General features: G+C 37.2%; 1 protein-coding gene across 21 annotated transcripts in view; it reads left to right on the forward strand.

The window, feature by feature from the left end:
* Window positions 1-8,551: 8,551 nt before the first annotated feature.
* lrrfip1a (leucine rich repeat (in FLII) interacting protein 1a) overlaps window positions 8,552-25,552 on the forward strand; it is an 82,640-nt gene continuing 65,639 nt past the window's right edge. For 9 of the 21 annotated variants that reach the window (XM_036567351.1, XM_036566764.1, XM_036567103.1 and 6 more), the window contains exons 1-2: window positions 8,555-9,246; window positions 21,254-21,340. In XM_036567351.1, coding sequence (XP_036423244.1) covers window positions 9,157-9,246; window positions 21,254-21,340 — 177 coding nt within the window. In that variant the 5' untranslated portion in view covers window positions 8,555-9,156. Of the gene's footprint in view, window positions 9,247-21,253; window positions 21,341-25,552 lie in introns of all 21 variants that reach the window. The other 12 variants (XM_036567189.1, XM_036567023.1, XM_036566683.1 and 9 more) reach the window with 6 other exon arrangements.

A 25,552-nucleotide genomic window follows, 5' to 3' on the forward strand; every position in this document is an offset into this window, starting at 1 on the left:
GCGAAAAAGAAGCTGACTTCAGCTTCATGGAGGGTGGAAAGGCATGATATGAGGAGGTTTCTCTATTTCCGCTTAACATAGTAACATTAACTTATTTTTGCTGTTTCACAGAACCGACAGATCAGTATTTTGTCTCGTTTGCTAATGTTTGTGATAGCTAGTCACAGCTGCTGCACCATTTAATGTGGAACGGGAATATTTAAACAAGAAGCTGTGAAAAAAGAAGCTAAATTCAGCCTCGTAGTTTTAACACGGGTAGTAATTTTGATAAGGAGTTTTAGCCTATCAAAATATCATACCTAGAGGTTTTATTTACGGGTGTACCTGTGAATATGTGCTACTGTAGAAGATTTCGTTAAGGTAGCACAGCTCGTCAAAGCACCGCCACAGCCCGCCTTAGTTTCATGTAGCTTAGTGACATCAAATTGATGCGCAGTAGCTTTAGCTCGCATGTAGCAATATTAGTATTATAGCTCTTTAACGACCTCATAATTCAGAGGATCCAGCGGTATTCAGGAGAAAAATGTACACAGAACAAAACGTATCAGGTTCTGAACATTTTTATTTAACACAGAGTGCGATAGAGGCGATTTTTTGAAAACCCTATTCATTCTGGCCATAGAGAAATGGAGCTTAGACCTGGAGTTCCTAATATGGGCATAACGTGGACTACAGAATGAGGCACGACTACAGTGGTCTATTTCTCATTAAAAGCCATGTCAAAGGTCGATGGACGCAAGCAGGTAACCATATTAGCTAATTACTTACAACAACACACTGAGGAATATAGCCATTTGCTCATTTAGATATGGTAAAGCAGGTTCCATGTTGAGCTTACTAAATAGCCATTTTAGCTGTCTGTGTACTAACAAAAACTAAAAGTAAATGTGAACATGTCTTGTATGTGAATAAATCACTGGCCATCTTGTGTTTAACACTTTTAATAGTATGCCTCTATGCCCCGTGTAAGCACGCATTAGTTGTCACAGACCCCATTTAAGATGAATTTTAATGGTAGGTGTAAAACATACCAATTATGAATACTTAATCTGCGTAAGCACTAAAGAAAAACTTGTAATGTCTCAGAACAGTGACCATATTAGTCAACATGATGATACACATTGCTGGCTTCACCCCAGAGTAAGATTTTAGATCTAGGTATATTCTTTAATTGTCATTTTCAGGTTCATGGCTCTGTGAAACACTTGCTTGAATATGTGTGCAGAGCTCAGCTCAAAATAACTGGTTAAGATACTCATTACTCCTCAGGTTTTAAATGCAGGGTTTTAGACTACCTGCGTAGCGGCCATCATTCCACTTGTGGAGTCCATCTGTTTCTCTGCATACTTTGTTAGCCCCCTTTTACCCTGTTCTTCACCCTCACAGAGCAGGTACCATTTGGGTGGTGGATCGTTCTCAGCACTGCAGTAACACTGACGTGGTGGTGGTGTGTTAGTGTGTGTTGTGCTGGTATGAGTGGATCAGACACAGCAGTGCTGCTGGAGCTTTTAAACACTGTGTCCACTCACTGTCCACTCTATTAGACACTCCTACCTTGTAGATGTAAAGTCAGAGACGATAGCTCATCTGCTGCTGCACAGTTTGTGTTGGTCATCCTCTAGTCCTTCATCAGTGGTCACAGGACACTGCCACAGGACGCTATTGGCTGGATAGGTTTGGTTGGTGGATTATTCTCAGTCCAGCAGTGACACTGAGGTGTTTAAAAACTCCAGCAGCACTGCTGTGTCTGATCCTCTCAGACCAGCACAACACACACTAACACACCACCACCACGTCAGTACTACTGCAGTGCTGAGAATGATCCACCGCTCAAATGGTACCTGCTCTGTGAGGGTCCATGGGGGTCCTGACCACTGAAGAACAGGGTAAAAGGGGGATAACAAAGTATGCAGAGAAACAGATGGACTACAGTCTGTAATTGTAGAACTACAAAGTGCACCTATATAGTAAGTGGATAAAATGGATAAGGAGCACAGAAACAAGGTCATAATGTTATGCCTGATCGGTGTATACATACATCTCTTATTCATATTTCAAAGTATTTTGTTTGATGTAATTAGCTGGCTTTTTTTCAAGGCAACTTAAAATTTGTTCACATACTTTCCCCTTTAGTTTTCACTGCAGTATGATGCCATGATGGAAAAAAAAACTTTTTAAGTAACCTTTTTATCTTTAATAATGCTCATAGCTGTTACATTAGCGCCACGCTAATGATACGTTCACTGCATTTCAAAAATCTTTTAGTAGCTCTAAAAGCTTCTGAATGCTGGAAAACAGAAAAAACTGAAAGCTGAATCAGTATGTTGCTGGGTATATGCGTTACCTCGTTCTCTGACCCTTTTTCCTGACTGTATGTGGGGATGAGGGAAACTTTTTTCCTGTAAAAAGCCTCAGCGTCAGGGCTAGGTGCTCTGAGGTAATAGACACTTTTCACCTTTTCAAGTTCTCACTTCCGTCGGTTTCTGTTATGTCGATTCCTGTCTAACCCAAACAAAGCTTTAAGGTGTTTTGCTGTGTTCCTCAGCGCCATACCTGGGATTTAATAAATTTTAACTAGGCACACATTAAGATCAAAATGGATCCAGTCAACTCCAAAGGTAGAGCCATCACTTTGCCAAGAGCAATGTTTACAAGACTACTTCGGATCGATTCATGCTTAGAGGTGGTGCCGTTTCCTTTGGAATAACTTTAAAAAGCTCAAGATTCAAGAGTCTGTTTTATCAAGAACATCCACACGGCTTGGAACCGATGCTGTCGGCCGGGATAAAGAGGAACATGTCAATGAGGAAGTGAATCTTTAGATTCTCGTTCAACTTAAATGGCATGCAGTTGCCAGAACGTAACTGCAGCAACACTAAAGGTGGAACACAATATTTGAAAAGGAAGCCGACCTCAACCTCATCAGAAGTTCAAATTCTAACAGTTTACTGCTTTTGCAGAAGCAGCCTGACCTGACAAAGCACTGCAACCGCGGATTTAAACTTATTTGTTGATTAGTGCTCAGCACCTTACTTCCATGTTTTGAAACGACTGGCAGGGTAACCAAATGTGTTTTTACCTACTTTGTCGCTATTTCCCCTTAACAGCATCAGAGTATGAAAAGGGTCTATACCCAGTCACTTTAGCGTGCTTTCACTGCAGCAAAATCACACGGAAGCACGGTGGAGCTCCAAAACACAGTGGAATTTATTAGCGGTTTCATGCACTGACCCTTGCATAAACTAAGCAGAATTGGGGGAGAAAGTAAGTTTTTCCAACGGACTTTTTAATTTTCTCTCTCTGTTTCTCTCTCTTAGGAAAAATGGGGCACATTCGCAATTCTTAAAGGCATAGGGACCCTACTTCTCCCCCAAACGTTTGACATTACAGCCTCAAACAATATTTTACCGTTATTGACCATATTATGTTTCAGTCTGACTGGATGCGTTATCTACGCGGTACGGCCAGTGTTCATGTTTACAAAGTTTCTGATTTGGTCTACAGATGTAAGTTTATAACACTGGGAATGAGCAATTTAAACTTTGTCTCATCGTTGGCAACAATTTACTTTGTATTTTACCATCAGTAGTTAACCCAACATAATGTAACCTAACCAAAAAGGTACACTGAAAAATAAAAAACAGGGACAATGCGATTAGATCACATCAAACTGCTAGCTGAATATTAGCCTAGCAGGAAAGATTTGTTGGCAGCCATTCAGTGTGTTTTGAATGTAAGCAGGGTTTGTGAGGTAAATTCCAAAACTTATAAAAGTATTTGGCAGCACCCCTAGACTGTTGTCTCAGCACCCACTTTGGGAAAGCTTGCCCCAGAGGACACGTTGTAGGGGAGACATTGGCTATGTTTACATGCAACGATTTTTGCCAATCCGATTGAATACAATCCGATTACAGATTTAGACTGAGGTGTTTATATGCACTCTATTCAACAATCTGATGGAAAATCTTCGTTTACATGCTCACTACAAGTAATCCGATGCAAAATGACGCGCATGCGTGGAGTAGCGCTTAGAGTAAACGTTACCATGACAGCGAACATCACGTGAGGTCCAGACCAGTTTCTGCTCCGCCATGTTGAGCGGTGTAAACTTTCGCCGTGACGCGACGCACATGCGCAGAACATACTTACACGTTCCGATTGGAATGTAATCGGATTCAGGCGTTTACATGGCTATTATTCTTCTATTTAACGGATTATTTAGAAGTTTACCCACCTCGTTTAATCGGATAGAAATTGTATTCCGAATGGCCTCAATCGGATTAGACTATTCCGATTGAGGTGTTTACATGGACGTATTCTATTCCGATTGAGCTATTAGTCGGATTATTAACGGATTCACTGGGATTTTTTTTCTCTCCATTGCAAGGGCACATCATGTTTTCTCACTTGTAAGGGCATCTAAGAAGGGACTTGTAGGGAACATGAAGTTTATCCCATTGTGAGGGCACCTATATAGCACCATGTGACATTTTCTCCATTCCCCACAGTTTCACTCATTTAGAGACACCCTTTACAGCACTGCATCATATTTTATCCGCTAGAGGGCAATGGTGCCTTCAAGAGGTGGGGTGGGGGGGTTTACAGCCACACTTAACCATTCACTAACTCCCTCAGTGGCCCCCTGGCAAACCTCTCTACCCCCTCACTCCTACTTTCACATTTGCCCTGGCAGAACAAGTGACCAACTACTCCGACCCTCAACCCCCCGCCCTGTCCCAGGTTTACACTTTCACATCACAAAAACCTCACATCTGTCAAACTTTGCCTTTAAGGGGAGAGCTGTTTGTCTGTCATCGATCAGCAGAACAAATTCCCAACCTCTCAACATCCACCCCCCAACTCCTCCACTCACACAGTTTCAGCCACCTTGCTGAAACTCCATGCCACCCCATTAGAGGAGTACCTAATAGGGCACTTCGTCATGTTTTCTTACCTTTAGGAGTACCTTAAACAGCATTTCATTACATTTTGTCCCACCATGACTTAATTTAATAAGTGAAATTATCTAATACTTTAACAATCTCAATTTGAGAAATATAAGGATATATGAACTTGATTTCACATTTTTTGCAGTGCACACCTCTGAAAGCCTCAACTAATTTAGAAATGTGCATCAAAGGGGCTCCAGAATCTCTAATCCACCCCAATAGCATGGGTACAATAATAAATAATTTTTCAAAATGACTGATAATCAAGAAAATTATATTGCAACAAGTTAGTTATACACTCAAAAAAATATTTAAGCCTAAAAGTTAAAACTTTTAATTACATGTCAATTTTCCATTCAATTTAAATACATAAATCCAATGTAAAAATTTGTATTATAATTTATGTTTCTCCATTATGTTCAATAAACTTGAATAAATTAAATAACATTTAAATTAGAAGTACTTGTAGGATTTATGCAATTCTTTTATATAACATTTATGTATTTCTAAAGAGTTAATAGTACCTTCTGTATTCACAGCACAATTACTTAGACTGTGTAAATGTATTAAATGACAATACATGTTAATTCAGAAACATTTATTGTAGTACAAACTGTATTAAACAGTATTTGCTGAGGCACATTACAAGACACATATAAATTTTAAAGTGTGATGTGAAAGAATTAAACATAACTTTATAAATTTCAGCTGTGATCAAATTCCCTGGTTTAGAATTTCTATTCACTCGCAACTTAACTACTAATTAAAGCAAATGTTAATGTGCACACAACATTGCTATTGAGGGGTAATTCTCATGCTAACCATCATGCAAGTTAGCTAGCTAACGCTATCAGTCACTTCATGCCATGCTAATATGTTGAGGTCACCTACAGTTACAAAAACCATGAACTGTTGATTTGAATATTAATGGAATACATCTTTATATACTATGCTTCACAATAAGCCACTACCATTGTTTATTTAATCTACCTTTTGTACCCGTTAACATGACAGCAGACCTAGCAAGGATGCTAGCTAGCTAGTTCGCTGGTGTTATCTAGAGTATCTCTCAAAATAAGCAAAATGAAACATTAATATATGGTCAAAAACATTAAAAACACAAATTAAGTTAATGCGCATCACTATTTCATTGCAGATGCACTGTATAACAAAGGATGGCAGCAGATTGTAAAAATAAAAAGAGCCATTTCATGTCCACCATGCCAGCTGAAGCAATTTCCTGGTTGATGATGCGTTTCCTGTTACTGTTGCACATGTGCACTGCTTCCTAATAAGATTTAATTCAATTAAATCAGGTTTGGATTCATCCAAATTGGGTTGCTTCTAATGAATATAAATGAGTAAAGTATATTTTTATGTTTTTAAAAAAAAGTTTTATATAAAATATTTGTTTAATGTTTATGATGGCCATAAATCATTTTTTTTGAGTGCAGCTGCCGATAGGCAGCCATGATGAAATGTGTCTTCAGATTGATAGAAAATGTGTTGTATATGGTTCTCTGTAGAACCTTTTTGAAAATCAGGTTCTTCTGTTGTGACATTGTCAAGCATGTAACAATAGAGGAACCCTTTTTGGTGTTATATAGAACCATATACAACACATTTTTCTGTAATCTTGTTGAATTAGGCATGGATGTCCCTGGAAAAGATGTTGTCTTTAAGGCAGCATATTTTGCCTCAGCATTGTCCTTGGGAAAAGGACCATGGTCTTTTTCGTCTGTGGTCCGGAGCACACAGCGTTCATTTCTTTGAAAAACGACCTGAAATACTGATTCATCTGACCACGATACATCCACTGTGTAATGATCCATCCTGGATGCCTCTGAGCCCAAAACATTCGATGGTGCTTTCTGGGCACGGTTAACATAAGGCTTCCTTTTGGCACGGTAAAGTTTTAACTGACATTGTGGACATAACTACATATTGTAGCTACATCCACATTTTAAATGTAACTACATACATACGTAATCCTGATCCCACGTAGTTATATTGCTCATAGATGAATGACAGTTCTTGATGCAGTCTTGTCTAAGGTGTTCAGCTTAAGCTTGCTGTGTTTATTGTATTTAACAATATTGTAAGACTTTTTATAATATTTCACTTGTAGTAAATCCAAATTTAAATTTGTTGAAATGTCATTTTATTGATTTTAGTAGTTTTTATAATTTGATTTATGGCTATATTCATGCTATAGGACTTTTATGTAATATTTCACTGGTAGTAATGTTGTATTTGAGCACTCATCAGAAAGTTCTATATACCAGGTGGTTACCTAATAAATATACTTCTCTCAGTTTGGGTGCTGGTATGTAAATACACCTACTACACAGAAAAAAGCATAAAGATTAGAGAATACATTTACTGCTTTATCTTTGCTGCTGTGTTAAAAAGCAGACAGATCTAACAGAAATGCTTTAGTTATATATCTGTACACATTCTCTGCAAGTTTAGTGATTTTTACTCATGTAAAAGGTTAAAGGTCTTGTTATAGGTTACATCTAGTAAACTTGTATATCATCTGGAATCGCAAGTTTACCAGTTGTAAATACAACTTTGTCTGCAGTTCAAGCGCAATTCACAGTTTCCAAAATCCCTTGAACGCAGCGAGTCATCCATCTGCCTAGCAATCTACTACCATCTTCAATGTGTTGACACCTGATTTGTTTTTTTTTAAATACATTTTATTACTGCATGTTGTAAGACTTTGAAGCTTTCCACTTGTAATAAATCATACCTCCTACTTGACAACAACTACAGCCTTTGTTTTGTTTATGTTTTAATATTTTTTCAAAACAAAATTCCACCACTGGATGTTTTTGGGAATGTTGAATTTATAAGCAGGCAATCTTTATCTTTAATGGTGATTTTGTCTGTTTTGGCATGAAATTTTTAAGCAAAAAATAGTAGCTTATAAAATGCAGCGAAGAGGCATTTGTGAAAACTGAGATTTATAGTAGGCTTAAAGGAAGCCACTCATTATTGCAAATGATCTGGGCCAGTATTCACGAAGTTTCTGAGCGCAGGAGTGCTGATGTAGGATCAGATTCCCATTTGTATGATTTTACTGACAGGAACAGATCCTAGATCATCACTCCTACTCTGAGAAGCTTTATGTGTACGGGCCCTGATGTTTTTGCCTTCGAAGCTAAATTCCTGAGAAAAAACCTAGAAAATCGTCCACGTTGCACTTTTTAGACGGTCCCTAAATGGCTAAGGCGTCGGTTATCTGCGTTTCCGAACTTTTATGTACATCGAAATTTAACGAAGGACATTTTTGAAATATATCAGGCTGTATCTGTGTCTGCCCAGCACTGGGAAAATGTATGTTTGATCACTTTCAACGTCTATTTCATGAGAAATCAAGGAGAGAATGACGATTACCCTGCGAAAGTACAATATAAAAGCAACTTTACCGAGCCGAAGTAGCTTTAATGTTACCATTTAATTTAATATATGGTGGTCCGTGTTTACTACGTGTATTTAAAATGCGGTTATTGTATTTAACAACATGCATATGACTTTAAGGAGTGCACGGTAGTGTTTCTGTTTTTAGCATCAAGCTCCCAGCATCAAAAATAGTTAAGAGGGTGTGGAGAGTGCAGGATGACCCACCCCTAACCGGCTGACACGGCTCGTCTTAGTTTAACCCGACATGACTTCAGATCAAACCTTAGTGGATTACCTTTAACAGCGTTTAAACAATGCGAACTTGGTAAAAAGAAGGAATAAGTAGCGGAATTTTGAGAAGAACTAGTCTACACGCGCAGAGAATTAAGTTACACTATTAAGTTACACTAAGAGAATCTGCACACAGAACATTTGATATCTTTTTCTTTTTAGAACTATGGTAAACAGGTGTGCAGTAAGTATGTGAGTGGGGTTACTCGACAACTCGGCGTTTTTTTCCGTCATTGCCTTTGGCGTTTTCAAAAGACAACTACAACTCAGGAAGCGAAGCCAAGACGGATGTCGCTACCACAACCAGACAACGTGAAATATACCACGTCGTGCGACGTTTGCTTGCAAACCGCGACTCACTCTTGGAAACTCTAACTCATTCTGTGGCGTCGTTAGTTCAGTTTTTCGTAAAGATCACAAAGAAGCGGTTTTAAAGAGAGGGTGTTCAATGAAAGATCTCCCTGTTCACCCTTAAATCGTCTGGATAATAAACAGGACCGCCAGCCCGATGGGATCTCAAGGGCCAGGACGCAAAAGAACTCCTAACAAAAATGGCTTGACCGCTGAGGAGGATGCGCTGAATTTAATAGCAAGAGAGGTATTTTTCATTTCGCAGTCCAGCCATCCACTTGATTGTAGTCTAAGTGTCCATCTAGTAACAGTAAACATAAGTCAAACCCTAAAGCAAATTGGTATAGAGAGGATGGGCTTTTACAGCGTTTTGGAGCAAGGCAAGTTGTTGCTGGGTCTATTTCCATGTGGCGCTGATTCAGACAATTATCCATTTGTAGGATACCATGTATTTGTACTGTATAATTTCCCGACACTATTGTCGTAGTTCCAGTGTCTTTTTAACCCTTAGTTCTCACCCGTAATGTCCTAAGAACATAATTAAGAACGTAATTATTTACCGACTGGGACAGCTTTTTGCTAAATTATGGTAGTAATGTGCTCAGTGATACTAGTGCTAACCTGTGAAGATCCCGAGGCGGAATTCAGCAGTTTACTGACATCCCCCTACAGATGTAAAGTGACAGGTGGTAGAAGCCATGTTGTGCATGTTGTGTACAGCAGTTGCTTGAATTTTGGCCCAGTGTTCAGTGTAGTTTATTGCAGTTTCATTATAGTTTAGTCATTCAGGTGTTACTGTGATGGTTCAAGTGATAAATAATTACTTTAGATGTTTATTTACACCATATAGAACAGGAGGTACAACAAAATTAACTAAAGTGAAAACTTGGAGTCACCACGTTGTGCACAGTCCTGTGCAGGTTGTAGAAAATCAACTTTTTTGATACGAAAACTTTACAAAAACATGTTGCAGTCAAGTGAAGATGGGTTTACAGACAACCCAACTGGCTGCATATTTGGTATGTGTCTTATCTGTGAGTAATTATGCAAACATAATTTCAGAATATCTGCTTATGTTGGATTGTGTTCATAACTGTGTCATTTGTGTTAAACTTTAAAACTCTGTGCAGTTTTGAGTCAGGGCTGCAGTTTGAGAATTTGGCAGTTATAGGAAATCAATTGAAATAAAATGAGTTTTCCTTTCGAAATGAATAGGATACACTGACACACAAAAATTTAAGAGTGTTTAATATTTCAATGCTTTGGCCCATCATATCTTTGCAGTAGGTTAACTTAAGTTAACCTAATGTAACAGACTAACGAAGGTTGCTCTAGATCAGAAGCAATGTGGTATGGCAACACATAATGTTTTGGAAATGCAGTGGACAATTTTCACGGAATGAGGAGAAATTCTGGCAAAATGCATCATTCGTTTAGTAGGCATAGCAAGTTAATTCACAGGATATAATTTGTACACTTATATTGTCTGCTCACAAGAGCAAGAATGACCTAATTTGAAATAAATAATGGATTCAGGTACATTAGGAGCTTCGAAGGGATCAGTGCTGCAGTAGATTAAGTAAAAAGGCTGTAAGTGACTTTCTGAAGACCATAAAACTAATTTCTTAGTAAGAGTTGAAACTGATCTTCTAAAGACTGAACTATGGGACAGAATTTTCTTGTCTTGAGCTAAGGCCAGTGGGAAGGGCAAGATAAATCATACACCAGAAGACCTTGCTTAGTCCTGATAGTGCCTTTGAATGTACTGAATTGTTCAGTATATACAAATTGTCTAGAAAATTATAAGCCAGTGACCCACAGGATATACACCTGGAAACTCATTCATCAGGCTGACATATAGTGAACTATGTATATTGGACTCTGGCTCTTTAAATGCCAGATGAATAAATGAAAATGCACATGTGCTCATGCATGCACAGACGCATGCACACTGGTCTTGGTGAACATTTTCTCATCTAGACTGATCAACATTAAGAAGCCCTGGTGTGTGTCCTCAAAATGTTACTCTAGTGTAACTGCTTTGTTTTGTTTGTTTGAAGAAGGGACTGAACTGTTTTCAATATGGTGTCTAATACTGTGCCCAGTATCACTCAATATGGAGTGGGAAAGCTAAGCAGGAAGTTGCAGCAACAGTCGCAGCAACGACACTTCCTTAATGTTCTTTGGTCTGTTATTTACTCATGAAGTGTTATTATTAAAGTGGATGGCCTGACTCATTTCTCTTTAACCTTTAAGACATTTGAATAAAACGTTCTGTAAGAAGATTGTGTTGGTTTTAGACTCTACATTACAGCTGTGTTTGCAGTAGTTCCAACAGTTTCTGAAAAGCTTTGGCTTTAAGTGTCCTGGGAATGCAGAGTTTGACACTGTATGTCCTCTGACAGGCTGGTATGTTGGCCTTGATAAGTTAGCTGATTCTGTTGCAAGAACTTTAAAAATAGAAGGCCCTTAAAGATCACCTGTCTGCACTGCCAGCTGTGAGGCCAGGCAAAAGTGTTTTTTTTTGTAGGATTGTATTGGCAGCTTTTTTCTTTTTGGGATGTGTTTGTGTGTGGGGGTGGTCTCTAACACACACAAGGGAAATGTAGGTATGTTAGTGTGCGGGAGAGAGAGTTGGTGTCATGTTACAGAATATAACTGAGAGTTTCATTCAGTAACCGCGGCACCTGTTATATGAGCCAATGCAGCAAGATTCATGTCTGCATGAATGGCAATTTCAGTCTGAGAGTCCATTTTTGCTGATTGATGTGAACAGTAAGCTAGTGGTTTGCTGAAGAAAAATACAAAATATTATGTCAAAAGAGCACATGGACAAAATGTGTGCAGCCCTACTGCAGCAACAGTAACCCTCATGTAGGCTAGGCTAATCAAAAAGGTAGCTTGTGTGGCCTCTCAAATTCGTAGCTAGGCTGAAGTGTTGTCTAAATAATCGTTATTTCATCAGTCATAAGAGGTAATCTCATACTAATCTGTATACTAATCTCATACTAATCTACTACTTTCAGTTAGCTAGTTAGCTAGATTATTGATGCTCAAATTAGAGTAGCTACAGGTCAGTGATGAAAATCCATGCTTTTTGACTAAGTTATTGGTTAAAAAGTCAACCCCAACACCAAGATGTGTTGATTAATGATGGAGTTATTTAGGTTGTTGGCTATCTTTTAGCCTGTTAGCTAGCTGACCAGCCTAGTTCTAGTTAAGAACATAAGTTGCTAGTTCTTATTTCATCAATATACTCGGTGGTCCATGCAAGCAGCATGAAAGTCAAAGATTAGTCTATTAACAGCACAAGTTTTTTATTTATTTTTATTTTTTCGTGCCATGGCGTAGTAATGAACAATTCAGTTGTTGTGAGGTGGTCATAGGTGTGCATATATCATGGATTTTACAATGGCTTCGAACGCAGCTCAGCCAATCAGATTTCAGGAACGGAACTATCTGTTTTACAATATAATAAAAAATAAATAAAAATATGTATAAATTTACAAATATATAATGCAAATTACATTGAACTACAAATAAATGTTGTTTTCTTGACTCAGACTCAGTGTGCTCAGGTCTTGGTCTTGACTACAACCTTAATATGTGAAAAGTGTAGTTAAGTAGACTACATTATGTCACTGTCATATTTGTTATTTTAGGCTGCATTTTTTTATTTTTAATATATATTAAAAAATATATTACATATTTTTAATATAATTAATAACACCCAAAGTCCTGTTTATATTAATACACAGTTGTGGGTTTTGTCCTTGATTATAGGTCTGTCAGTTAACAGTTATTCACCAGCTAATAACGGTTGGTCATCAGTCAAAAAGAATTTGCCAAAATGTGCATCCTTATTTCTTATCTATTTTTTGGAATCTTAGTCCTTTGTTAATCCCTTACACCCCAACATAATTCTACAAATCCCAATTCTATGAAACTTGGAGCTCTGCGTGAAATGAAAACAGTGATTTGTAAATCCACTTTTCACCTGTATTTAAATGAAAACAGTACATTTTCGTAAGGGCATAATATTGTCAAAAGACTATATATATCTTTCACTGAAAAGACATGGCACATTATGAAGTGCAAAATACCAACAGTACAGATCCCATATGAAAGCCCAGCTAAAGGCATTTATAACAGATGAATAGCAAATAAATTCTTTTTTCTAAACTGGATCAGTTTCTGCCTTTATTGATTATTAAGTGTTGTTAAAATGAAACCTTGGTAAACCACCACTGTATTGTTTTGTACTGTACTGTTCAATTATACAGGTAAAAAAAAAAATTATCAATCACTGCTTTATGTTTATTAACATTTCACATACTGTCCCAAATTTTGTAATTGAGATTTGTCAAATGCTTTTATGGATTCCTGACAGTTTTAAAGAGTTAGAGACTTACTAAATCACTGTTTTAACCAAAACAATATTTTATAAAACCAGCAAAATATGGCAATAACCTAATAATGGGCATATTAGGCTACAAAACAATCATCCTTAAGCAATCTTAGCTAAAGGTTGAACCCAGCCCCACCCAAGATATGTTAGTGTCTGAGTTCTTCGGTCCAACATTTATTGGGCACTGCAGAGTGCATAAACGTTTGCGGGAAAAGCTAAAGATCATGCTTATTTATATTTGCTATATAGCGTTGCCATATTTCCTACAGTATAATAACAGTTAAAGCTCTCTTTTGTTTCACTGAATATACAGTCAGGCTACTATAGCATAATGTACTACAGTAAGTAATGAGTATGATTTCTTTTTTTTTTAATGTGATTTTTTTTTTTTATTTAAAAACACCCCAATTAACAACCAGGAACTGTAGACAGCTGCAGTTTTTGCAGGCCATGCAGAGCATCACCAGAGGAGAAACCAAGTGTTTGGGGAATATCCAAATATTTATGGACCTGACTGTATGAATGACGAACAATATAAGGATGGGAGTTCTAGATGAATTCAGTGTTTTCCTTTTTCTGACATCACAGAGGGTGCTTGGAGACATTGAGTACTTATTACAAATACTTTACTGTTTGTTCTGTTCTGCTGGGTGAAGACATTTCTATGCACTCCCTCCAGAAACTGCAGTGAATACTCACTTATGTGTAAGTTCCTGTGGTCGGTTGAGCAATTGTGTTATCTGCTGTTTCTCAAGTGAATGAATTACGGTGCAAAAGAGAAACTTAAAATTGCAGTAGGAATTGATGTCAGTAGCCTCTCATTCTCTCTCTTTCTCTGTTTTTTTTTTCTCTCTTTTTTCCATATTTACAATTCAGTGGTGTTTATGGTGCTAGCTCATTGCCCACATTCATTGTTTGTTAGTAGTACTTTTCAACCTTTTTTAAAATCCATTCCCTTTTTTAAGTTCGCTACACCCCATGGAATTACACCCCATGTAACATGTTGGTGGAATCCATTCTTCCATCTGCCTGAGTACCGTTTCCTCTACCACCACAAAGCATAATATATAAATCTCTACACCACCACAAATCATAATAGAGCCAGCCCCATGCTTCACAGTTGTTATGATGTTATTTTTACCAAATACTGCTAATGTTTCTCTCTAAACACATTTTTGGTGATTGTGGCCAAAGAGTTCTATTTTTACCTTATCATTCCACAGCACTTGCTTCCAAAATGCCTCTGGCTTACTTAGATCTTGTTTTGCGGACTTCAGACATTGGCCCCTATTCTTCAAAGATGCGTAGGGTCAAATCTTGTTGTAAAATGAGCGCATGCAAATTTTACTGACACTTTTGTTATTAATCAATTTCATCTAGTGTATCTGAAACTTATGTCTGGGAGTATGTTTAAATTCGACCATAATATTTTAACAACCTGATGAAAATGCTTGATTTGTGGTCAACTAACCAAAAATATTATCAATATAATCTATAATACCAATAGTAAAAAAGTAGATTTGCTTATTTTACAACCATGTTGGTAAAAACAAATGCTGCAACTGTTCATGATCAGTGTTCCATTTAAAGACATCTAACACTATGCTGTTGTTTTAGACTTCTGACACTGCTCTAAAAGTAAACAAATACACAGATAGTGCATAAGCCCTTTTCATATAGTGCAGTAATGCAGTATTTAATTTTTTTTAATAATAATCACACTACACCATTTACCATCTTATAAAAAAGCTGTTTTGTTTCACTTTGTTTTTTTTTCCAGGCTCATAATTTTAACACTTTTTAAACTTTGGTCAGTAGAGGGAGCAATCACTGCTTGACTACCAACTTCACCTATGAGCATAGCCATTGGCTTGCGAACTGCTGAATGCTGTCATTTTATTGGCTCTGTAACAAAATATCTGCATGAATTAGTGTGTGCTTCATGCAAATGATATGTAAATGAGTTACTAGTGGGCTGGCGCTTGATTTCATGCACTAAAGCTGGTTTATCATTTGCATTCAGATCTCTGCTTGTTTCCACATCATACAAATGATTTCTGAATAAGACACAAAGTAGTTTGTATGTCATTAAAGGTGGTCAAATCTGTGCTCTTTTTTATGTAGCTTTAATGAATAAGAGCCACTGACTTTTGTGATGAGATCGCAGGTTACCTCTGTTTCTTTAAATTGCACTTGTAATTTAAACGAAGATGATAGCTACCTAGGTTATTCTCCAAAATATCCTGATGTATGTATGTCTGCTCAGTGTCTAGAGAGTAAAGGCTTACATTGCCAGCCAGTGAACCAGAATAGCAATTGTTCATGTCTTTGCTGCTAGTACTACATTGAGAAATGGAATGGCAAAGTCACTTTTCCAGAAATACAGCAAATGTGGATCGTTATTGAAATAAAAGTTCTTAACTTTGATAACTGCCATTAACATCTTAATGCCTAGGCCTTATTGTGCTGTATATAGAAAATGACTCTGTCAGTCTGTTCCCATACTTCCTAATATGGCATTGTGCAATGTTTGGCCTACAAATAGCATGGGAGAACAAGAGTTCAGGGGGACTTGGCATGCAGCATTCTAATGTGCGATAACATCGAAGATCTCTACTTCTGGAGCACATCTGAAACTTCCAAGTTTGAAATAAACTCTGCCTTAAAAGGCCATAAAGTGAAATATTTGTACATTTTTTTTAAAAAAGAAAAGTATTCCTCAGATTAGACTAGGTGTGTGTATAATGTAGAGAATGTGACAGTCTTTGTACATTAGTTCTACAGGCTTTACTTTCTTTAACAAACTTTTAAGTTCATAGCTTCAAAAGCTACAAAAAGTAAAGGCTGTAGAGCTATAGTACAAAGACTGTTGAGGTACTGTGGACATGGAACTGTACAGTATTAACAAAATTCAACTTTATTGTGCAGTGGTCTGCCCAGTATTTATGCACACAGCCTCCTTTATCAACTGTCATTTACTTTAAATAATTTTGTTAGTTGAATTAGCTGATGTTTACTAGCTATAGCTTCAGCTTCAAGGTTCTCCAGGACATTGTATATAAATAAGAATTTTAAAAATATAAACAAAATTCTATTTATTTTATAAAAATGCTATTTAATCAAATTAGTGTAGATTTTTTACTTTAATTTGCTAAAAGTTATATGTTGTTAAAATGTTAAACCTAGCAAATTATTTTTATGTTTATATTATAGTATAATACAGGTATGTATGTGTAATGGATAACTTGTATGTGTAACTGATACACTGAATAATTGTGTTTGATGATTTGCTGTTATGGGTCCAATCAAACTTTTTTTGGTCTTTTAGCATATACTGCTGTGTGTGTGTGTGTGTGTGTGTGTGTGTGTGTGTGTGTGTGTGTGTGTGTGTATATGCAAGTTTAAACTGAGCGGTGACTGGGGTCTTTGTACTCTAAGAGATTTTCCTAAGAATAGTACAGGAAGGGTGTGATCTGTATCTGGTGGTAAGTGACTCAGCTGCCTTACTTCCTGCCATGGTGCAAGTGGACAAAGTTTTCAGTTAGATATATTCATGGTAATGTATGTGTTTTATTAAATTTTTTACAGTATGTTTTTATCCTTTTGTACTAGCCCATAATACATTACCAGTAATTACCTTGTTTAAACCACTGTTTTCCATGATTATTGATGTTGGTTTTATCTAATCACCATAGTTACATTGACTCAAATCTAATAGGAGCTGCACAACTTGGGAATTGAACACCTTTGGCTGGTCAGGAAAAATGAAATAGATTTCACTTGACTAAAGCCACAAGCATGTGAACAGGTATAGATTGTTGCCATTGAACCCCACCAAATAGGGACACGCTAAGATTCATACCACTCATGTCTACTTCTTCCAGATTAAAAGTGCATTAGTCAATTTATTTTTTTTATTGCGAGTGTTAATAACCTGGAAAATGTGTAAAATATGCTTAAAAAATGTTTTAGCAATGGCATCAGCATGAGTATATTATGTGCCTGGGAAACCCCGTTTGGAAAACTGCAGGGCAGAGCAGAGGGCTTGTCTATGTTTACACTGACCTCCTGTCAGTCATTTTATAAGACCTTCCCCTACAGCACATTACTCCGCCCCATCTCCATCTGCTCAGCTAAGAACACATGTAAAAGTCCAGTTAGCAACCTCCTCTGGCAGGAAAAAGAAACTTGTTGTGCTGCCAAAAACTTAATGACAAGAAACATGCTAAAACAAGAATCAGCATTAGAAGCTTTTTAAAGATAGAATAATTACATGCAAAGGGGATAAAATTGGATGCAGAATAGTACAGGAAGCGACGTTCCACCTGGACAGTTACGTAAACACGAGTTGAACTGTTTAAACAGCCAGTTATTAGTTATTAACAGTTATTAGATTTAGCCGTGTTTTGACAGGCTGGTTGAGAAGTTGAGAAGATAAATAAAAGAAGCAAGTTTTTAAATATTATTATTTATATATTATTATTATTATTATTATTATTTAAATATTATTATTATTAACACAGTTTAGCATCATACAGACTGCATGTCTAAATCATCACACATCATTGCCTTAAACTGCTGCAGCTGTGTATGTGTAATCTCAATAAGACTTCATTATGTCATTTCTGACACTGAATGGCATACTGATTTCTAAAAAAAAAAAAAATAAATTCATGCTTCAAAATGGCTCCTACTATTGTTTCAGGCTGAGAAATGTACTCTCTCCATTTTACAGTTAGTGTGCGACAGTTTCTGCATGCAGTTTGAATGATGCTAATTGGTTCCAATACTAGTTAGCTACATTAGCCTGAAATAAGCAGACTTCAAACACCACACATCTTGGCTTAGGGGAAGTTGTGGAATATGTTGTGGAAATTTTAGAAACAGGGGGTAGGTTTGTTTCACTGAATGTGGGATTAACACTCTGGGATAGTGATTTGGTAGTCTCTTGCAACAGTTTGCTGCTGTCATTGACAGGAAGGAAGTTCTTTCTCACTCTTGCGCTCTCTCTCTCTCTCAACGTGCTCTTGTTTTCACATGTGGCCTTTGCTGAACCACTTATCCCTCCCTCTCCCTTTATAGACAGAGAGGTTTCCCCTTAAAAGGACTTGTTTGTAGTTTGTGACCTACTGAACCATACTCAACACTTACAAGAGAGAAAACGTAAATGATTATATGGCAGAATTCAGTACAAGAACAAGAAATAATCTCACTAATCTAAGTAGCAAATTAGGCAAGGGAGACCAGGGAGGGTTGTGACAAGCTTAGTAAGCTTTAAAAAAAACTAGCAATGTCATGACTAAACTGGATGGGGTAGATTTTTTTTGTCCTCTTTTTTGCCCGACCTTTTTTATTGTAGCTGATTAAAAAAAATGTTCAGCAACAGCAAAGTTTGGGTTATCAATGCAAGTCATAAAATAGTTTACTAACTTACAACTGTGGTTCCAAAAAAGGTTCAACAGTATATGAAATGCCGAAAGACACCAATTGATTCACTATAGAAACTGGAATTTATTTCCAGTTCTTCTGTTATTCAAGTCGTTAGCTGTGCAACCATACAGGGCCTTTGTTGTTGTATTTTGAGCAAAATAAGACACGTTTTCAATGGGAGACAGACCTGGACTTCAGACAGGCCAGTCTAAAACCTGCATTCTCTGATTATGGATGCTGTTGTAAAATGTGCAGAATGTGGCTGGCCGTTGTCATTTTGAAGCATGGAGATCCCTGAAGAAGTTGCTCCAAAATGTGTTCAGCAACAAAGACGCTTTCGCAAATGTGCAAGTTACCCACAAATAGCGCCCCATAGCATGACAGACCCTAGCTTTTGACCTTTTAGATAGTAGATAGTGGTCCTTTTCTTTTTTTTTCAGAAAGCACAATGTCTATTATTACCATAAAGAGCATCAGTCCATTTCAGGTCTTTTATTGTTGAATGCTGTTTCAGCTTTATGCCAGATGTATAGGGACCCCGTCTTTTAAAAGTATTTCCATTTTGGATTCCTCTTGGTTAGTGGTGGTTTTCTTCTTGCAACACTTCCATGGATACAGTTTTTGCCCAGTGTCTTTCTAATGCAGGACACTGACCTTATCTGACTCTAACTGAAGTTCCTAAGACATTCGTCTGGGTTCTTTTATGACTTCCTGGATGAGTTGTCACTTTGCTCTTGAAGGTATAAGTGTAATCTCAAATAAACTTCCTTATGTGGTTTCTGTCACTGTCTATAAAAATTGTAAAAATTCATGCTTCAAAATGGCACCTACCATATTATAGCTAGTGTGTGACGATTTCTGCATGCAGTTTGAATGATGCTAATTAGTTCCAATGCTTGTTAGCTACAAAAGCCTGAAAGAAGCAAACCTCAGACACCACACATCTTGGCTTATCTACATTTGGTTGTAAGGGTGAAATTGTGGAATGTGAAAACTTCAGAAACAAGGGGTAGATTTGTTTCACTGAACATGGGATTAACACTCTGGGGTGGCAGTTTGCTAGTCTCTTGCAACAGTTTGCTGCGGTCATTGACAGGAAGGAAGTTCTTTCTCACTCTTGCATTCCCCCTTCGCTCTCTCTCTCTGGAGTGTGGTAGGTCAGCCACTTATGGGAAGGTCCACCACTGTTCTAAGTTTTCCCCATTTGGAGATAAAGCCTCTTACTGAGGTTCGCTGGAGTCCCAGAACTAAATGATTTTGTAACCCTTTCCAGAGTGCGATATATATCAGTAAATGTCTTTCTCACCTCTTCTGGAATTTCTTTTGATTGCAGCATAGTGTGGTGCTTGTTGAGACACTAGCCTACTTCACATTGCTGGAAAGGTTGTATTTAAGTGATGCTATTCAGCAGGGCTAGCAGTAATCACGCCTGTGTGTGTCTAATTAATTGATTCCAATTTAGAGCTACATTTGGTTAATTGGTTGACTGAGTAAATAATACTTTTTCCTCATGGCCAGTTGGTCTTGGAAAAGTTTTTCTTTAAATAAATGAAATGATCATTTGAAAAAAATATTTCATATATATATATATATATATATATGTGTGTGTGTGTGTACATATATGTATGTTAAAACAGGTTAATGTAGTTACACTAAAGATGTGTAGGCTTTATTCTGTAGATAAAGATACCCAAGTTACCCAATCCTGAGCAATGACTTAAATAACTTTTAGCTGAATAATGCAGTGTACCAGGCTATTTACACAATTGGATCACCTGGCATTCATTAAGTCTCACTGTACTATGGCGACCCCAATATTCTAGATCTGCCTTTGTTCCAAATACATTTAACTCAATTCTAATTATATCTAATTAACAAGATAATTGCTTTGCCCCTCTGTGCCATCTATCATATTTTCGATAGAGTTCCAAGCATGCAGTGAATCTTTCCACATGCTTTCATGAGGATTTAGAAGCATGACTTGATAACTAGAAAAATATGGCCAACATCAGCCAGTCAGGTTTAGGTTTATCACTGGCGTGAAACTTGATTGATATGTTCACGTATTGATTCTCCGTTAGCCATTGACATTTAACATTAGTTGGCCGCAAGGAAGTGTAGCCCAGCTATGTTAATTTAGCCTCAGCTCTACAAAACAGTGAAAACATTATTTGTTGTCAGCAACATTAAAATATATGCTTACAGCATCAAATTCAAATATACAGCATATATCAGATAGCCTGCAAATATTTACATACAGCAGAAGGGGACATTATGTCAGTAATTGCCTACTTCGGGCAATTAGTATGCACTTTACATATTAGCGTTTGGACCCCTGAATTACCATTTGCGGCTATGTGGTTACTGTTAAGTGCATGGTTTTATCCTGTATAAACATGATTAATTTCTCCTTCAGGCTGAAAGTCGACTGGCAGCTAAGAGGGCAGCCAGAGCAGAAGCCCGTGAAATCCGCATGAGGGAGCTGGAGAGGCAGCAGAAAGAGGTAAGAGCAGCTTAATAGGCTCACAGAATCACACTGCAGGGCCTGCAATGCCCAGTGCACTTATCCACTTCAAAAGTGAACCCAAATCAGGGCCAATTTAAGTCCTTTGCAGTTTCTTTGTTTCTTTTTTTCACAACTAACAAACAATGGACCTATCCATGCTCTGCCCTAAGTATATTATTTTTTAGCAACTATGAGCTTATTTACACCTTGCGTTAACATGTGTTTCATGTCTGGATCATATCGGAATATACTCTGGCTGGATTCCATTTATGTTTTTTACTAAAATATATCAAAAATGTGACTTGATGAGATCCAATTTTACTTTCCCACATAAAAAGCACATTAACACATGTTATTTCTGGTTTACTTTCAGTAGCCTACTGTAAATGGTTTTTCACCTCTATGTACCAGTATGTAATACACTGTTAACTGAATATAACCTTTTAAAACATTTGTATTGGCAGAAGAGAAGGCTTTGTCCTGCAGCTGCCATAATTACTTTCGTAACTGACACATTTCTGCTTATGTAATTGTATGCAGATATAGAAAACACATTCCTTTTACACTTATGTTAAAAGTGGACAAGCTCTGTCTCTGACCACCTCTGAGTGATCTGACTGTAATCTAGTCAGAGGTGGCAGAAGTACAGAAGTTCCTCAAGTAAAAGTGCCAGTAATCTAGTAAAAAAAACTTCGTTAAAAGTTGAAGTATGACTTATATTTTTTACTCAAGTACAATTATATAAGTACAGACTCCGAAATGAAATTTTACGAAAAAAATTGCTAATTCAGTTTTTAAAAAAGGATATATTGTTATTAAGGGGCACAGGTGAAACTGAGTGTACATAATGGTCATAATGGGTTATACTAGAACTGCAGACGTCTTCTACAAATATCCACTTGTCTAGACCAACCAAACACATTTACATGTTTGATTTCCTTAACAAAAATTTAAGATGGACATTGTTGGAATGTTAACAATGAAAAAACTGTTGATTTTTAATTTAACCAGTCAGTACTGAACACCAGATCAGATAATTCCTTGATGTAAGGCCAGGGCAAGGTGGGATTTGAGACCAGGAGTCACACACACACACTCACACAACAAAACATGCTAATTTCCTGCAATGCCATTACATCAGGCTGTCAGCAGTGCAGTCATCACCATACAACACTTCAACCCTGATACAAAACAAGAGCAGCCATTTACAAAGCTGGATTTTCCCAGACACAACCAACACTACAGCATCTTCACTATAAAGCATACCCACCACAGACACAACTTCTGCCCAGAGAAGATGACAAGTTAAAGTCGGACAGTTAAACCTACAAAGTTAAAGATCTACAAACTTAAAACCTAATAATTATTGAAGACAAAAACACAGGTTACTGCCACAGCGGGCTGACTTGATGAAGACAACATGAAAGTTAGAATAGAATAGAATAAAATAGAATAGAATAGAAAACAGGTCGGCAACTGGAGCGGCTCATTGGCACCATTTTAAACTCCTATAACTTCAGTTCAAAAGCGTTTAAAAATCTAACACTGGTGTTAGTGTTTTATGCTGTTCTTTTTTCAGGATACATGCATTCCTTTAACTTAAAAATGATTAAGCTTTGATTTTAAACTATGATTTTACTCAAATGCTCCATATTACTCTCTTCATTTTGGCTCAGGAGCGCCCTCTAGCTTTTAAGAAACCCTGAGGACATTACAGAGACTCTACCGATCACCCACTCCGGCATTAAGTAAGGCCAAGAAGGCATTTTTTTTTTACGTGTAATCTTTAAGCGCTAGCTCACCACTGTCGCTTTGTTTTATCCCTTTTCGCTCGTGATCACTGCTGGGCCCTGTGAATGTCAAAGTAGCCAATCACAGGTTCACTCCGCTCCTCCCTCCCCCGTAGAATTCCAATTTGCGTGTCATTAGGTACATGAATATATTTGCCTGTTAAAAATATATTATAAATACAAAAATAAATAGATTGATACAACTAAAGTAACAAGCCTGTTTTGAAAAAGCTGTATGTAAAAAGTACAGATTTTTCTTTTAAATTGTAGTGAGTCAAAGTAAAAAGTATTAAGTGACAGAAATACTCCAGTACAGATACCTAAAAAAAGTTCTTAAGTACAGTAATGAAGTACTTGTGCTTCGTTACTTGCCGCATCTGAATCCAATATTGACTATTAATGGTTTTTTTGGTACAAGCAAAAAAAATTACAGAATTTTCTAAACAAGACATCATCAGGATACAAATTCATGATCTCCTGATAACAGTTGGGCCACTGTTGGTCAACAGTTGAACACCTCCAAGATTCATGTTACAAAACCATGTAAACTGTATTCAAGCATTGTCACATTTAGAAACATGAAAATAGGAATGGTGGCCGGTGAAAAACAGTGAATCAATAGGTTTTGTAATGCGGGGATAATACATTATGACTATGACACATATCAAAAACAAAGATGTGAGTTAGACTCCAAAAATATTGTCTGCTAAAATAGAGCAAAATAATATAGTCGTATACAAAAGGTCAATGTTTTTAAATGTTTTGTTGACCACAGAGCTTCAAAGAAAAGAGGAGACACAGATCCTAAATATGCCCTCTGTTTGCTCATAGCGCCCTTGTTTACAGTATTAAAGTGCATAATTGTCAAAAAAATACGTCACTGGAATTTGTAATTTGTAAAGTATTTTGACGTGTATACATAACATATATTTCAGTTTTTAAAAAAAAAAGTTGGGACAGAAAAGCGTTTACCACTTTGTAATGTTGCCTTTCCTTTTCACAAAACTTCAAATATGGTTAGGGACTGAAGACTCCAATTGATGAAGTGTTTCAGGTGTATTTTTTTGTGCTATTCCTCCTGCATACAAGTTTTAAGGTGTGCAACAACACAGGTCTTCGTTGACGCATTGTGTGTTTTAAAATGCACCACACACTCTCTATTGGGGCAGGTTGGGACTGCAGGTAAGCCAGTCTAGTACCCGCACACTCTTCTTCCAGAACCATGCCATTGTAATGTGTGCAGAATGTGGTTTTGACAAAGGTTTGCCAAAGTAATCCTGAGCCCAAGTGCTTATATCGCTTACAGATAAATGATGGTTCTTGATGCAATGCTATCTGAAGTATCGGAAAACACTGTTGTTCAGCTTAAGTTTGCACCCAAGCTTGTTTCAAATCACATCATTATTTAATTGTTTTCCCCCATTACAAGCCCTAAAGTACCCCCGTTCCAGCTTTTTTTAGAATGTGTTGCAGGCCTGTATGGCAGGAATGGATGTATATTTACAAATGAAATGAAGTTGACCAGACTAAACATGAAATAGCTTGCGTTCATACTGTCTGCAATGAAATACAAGTCAAAGTAAATTTTAGAAATCACTGCTTTCTTTTGGCATTTTCCATACTATCCCAGTTTTTTTTGATTTGGGGGTTTGTGTGCATGTGTATGTGTGTGTTTTCATTGATAGTATGTATTTTATGTTATTAAGCTTTTCACTCTATTTTGGCAGTAAGTGTGTATGTGATATTTTGCTCATGTGGAAGTGATGTACACATTTGAATCAGGTAAATTCAGTGCGTCCCTTTTTCAGGGGACAAGCTAAATACACACACAGCTTCTCAAGTAACTGTTTTTTTCTGTTTTTAATTTTGATGCTCTGTAAGACATCTCTTGGTGCCAGTTGTTCATTTATGTAGTTAGGTGGCTTAGTACATCTTTATGACTATAAGACCCAGTTAAATCAAAGCACACAGGCACATAACTCAGGCCTGTTGCACTGTATTTGTATACCTGTTAGAGAAGTTGTTGGTGTTTCTAATGCTCAATGTTTTGCTCAATATTGTTTTGTGTCCTCTTTATTAAGGTGCACCTGCAGTATCTCCTAATATCAGTTTCACTGCTTGTACTGTACTGTCTCCTATTACTGATTCTCAGTTTGAAAATGCATAGTTCTCCAGTACGTTTGTCAGTACTACTTTGCTTAGCTGTGTTTTACTACTTTACTTTGCCTTCATCTCACTGTTGTCAAGCACGTCTTGGAAACCTATATAACTACGGGAAACCATGTGTAGTTTAAATCTGTTCTAAATTGTGTGCATGAAGCGAAGTGTCTGTTGAATGCACCTCAAGTTCAACCTATAGCCCATGCAGCCAAAAGAAAATCACAGTGCTGCAGCAGGCTCTGCCAACCCAGTCATCATG

This window comes from Colossoma macropomum, unplaced genomic scaffold (assembly GCF_904425465.1).
Source record: "Colossoma macropomum unplaced genomic scaffold, Colossoma_macropomum, whole genome shotgun sequence".
Lineage (NCBI taxonomy): Eukaryota > Metazoa > Chordata > Actinopteri > Characiformes > Serrasalmidae > Colossoma > Colossoma macropomum.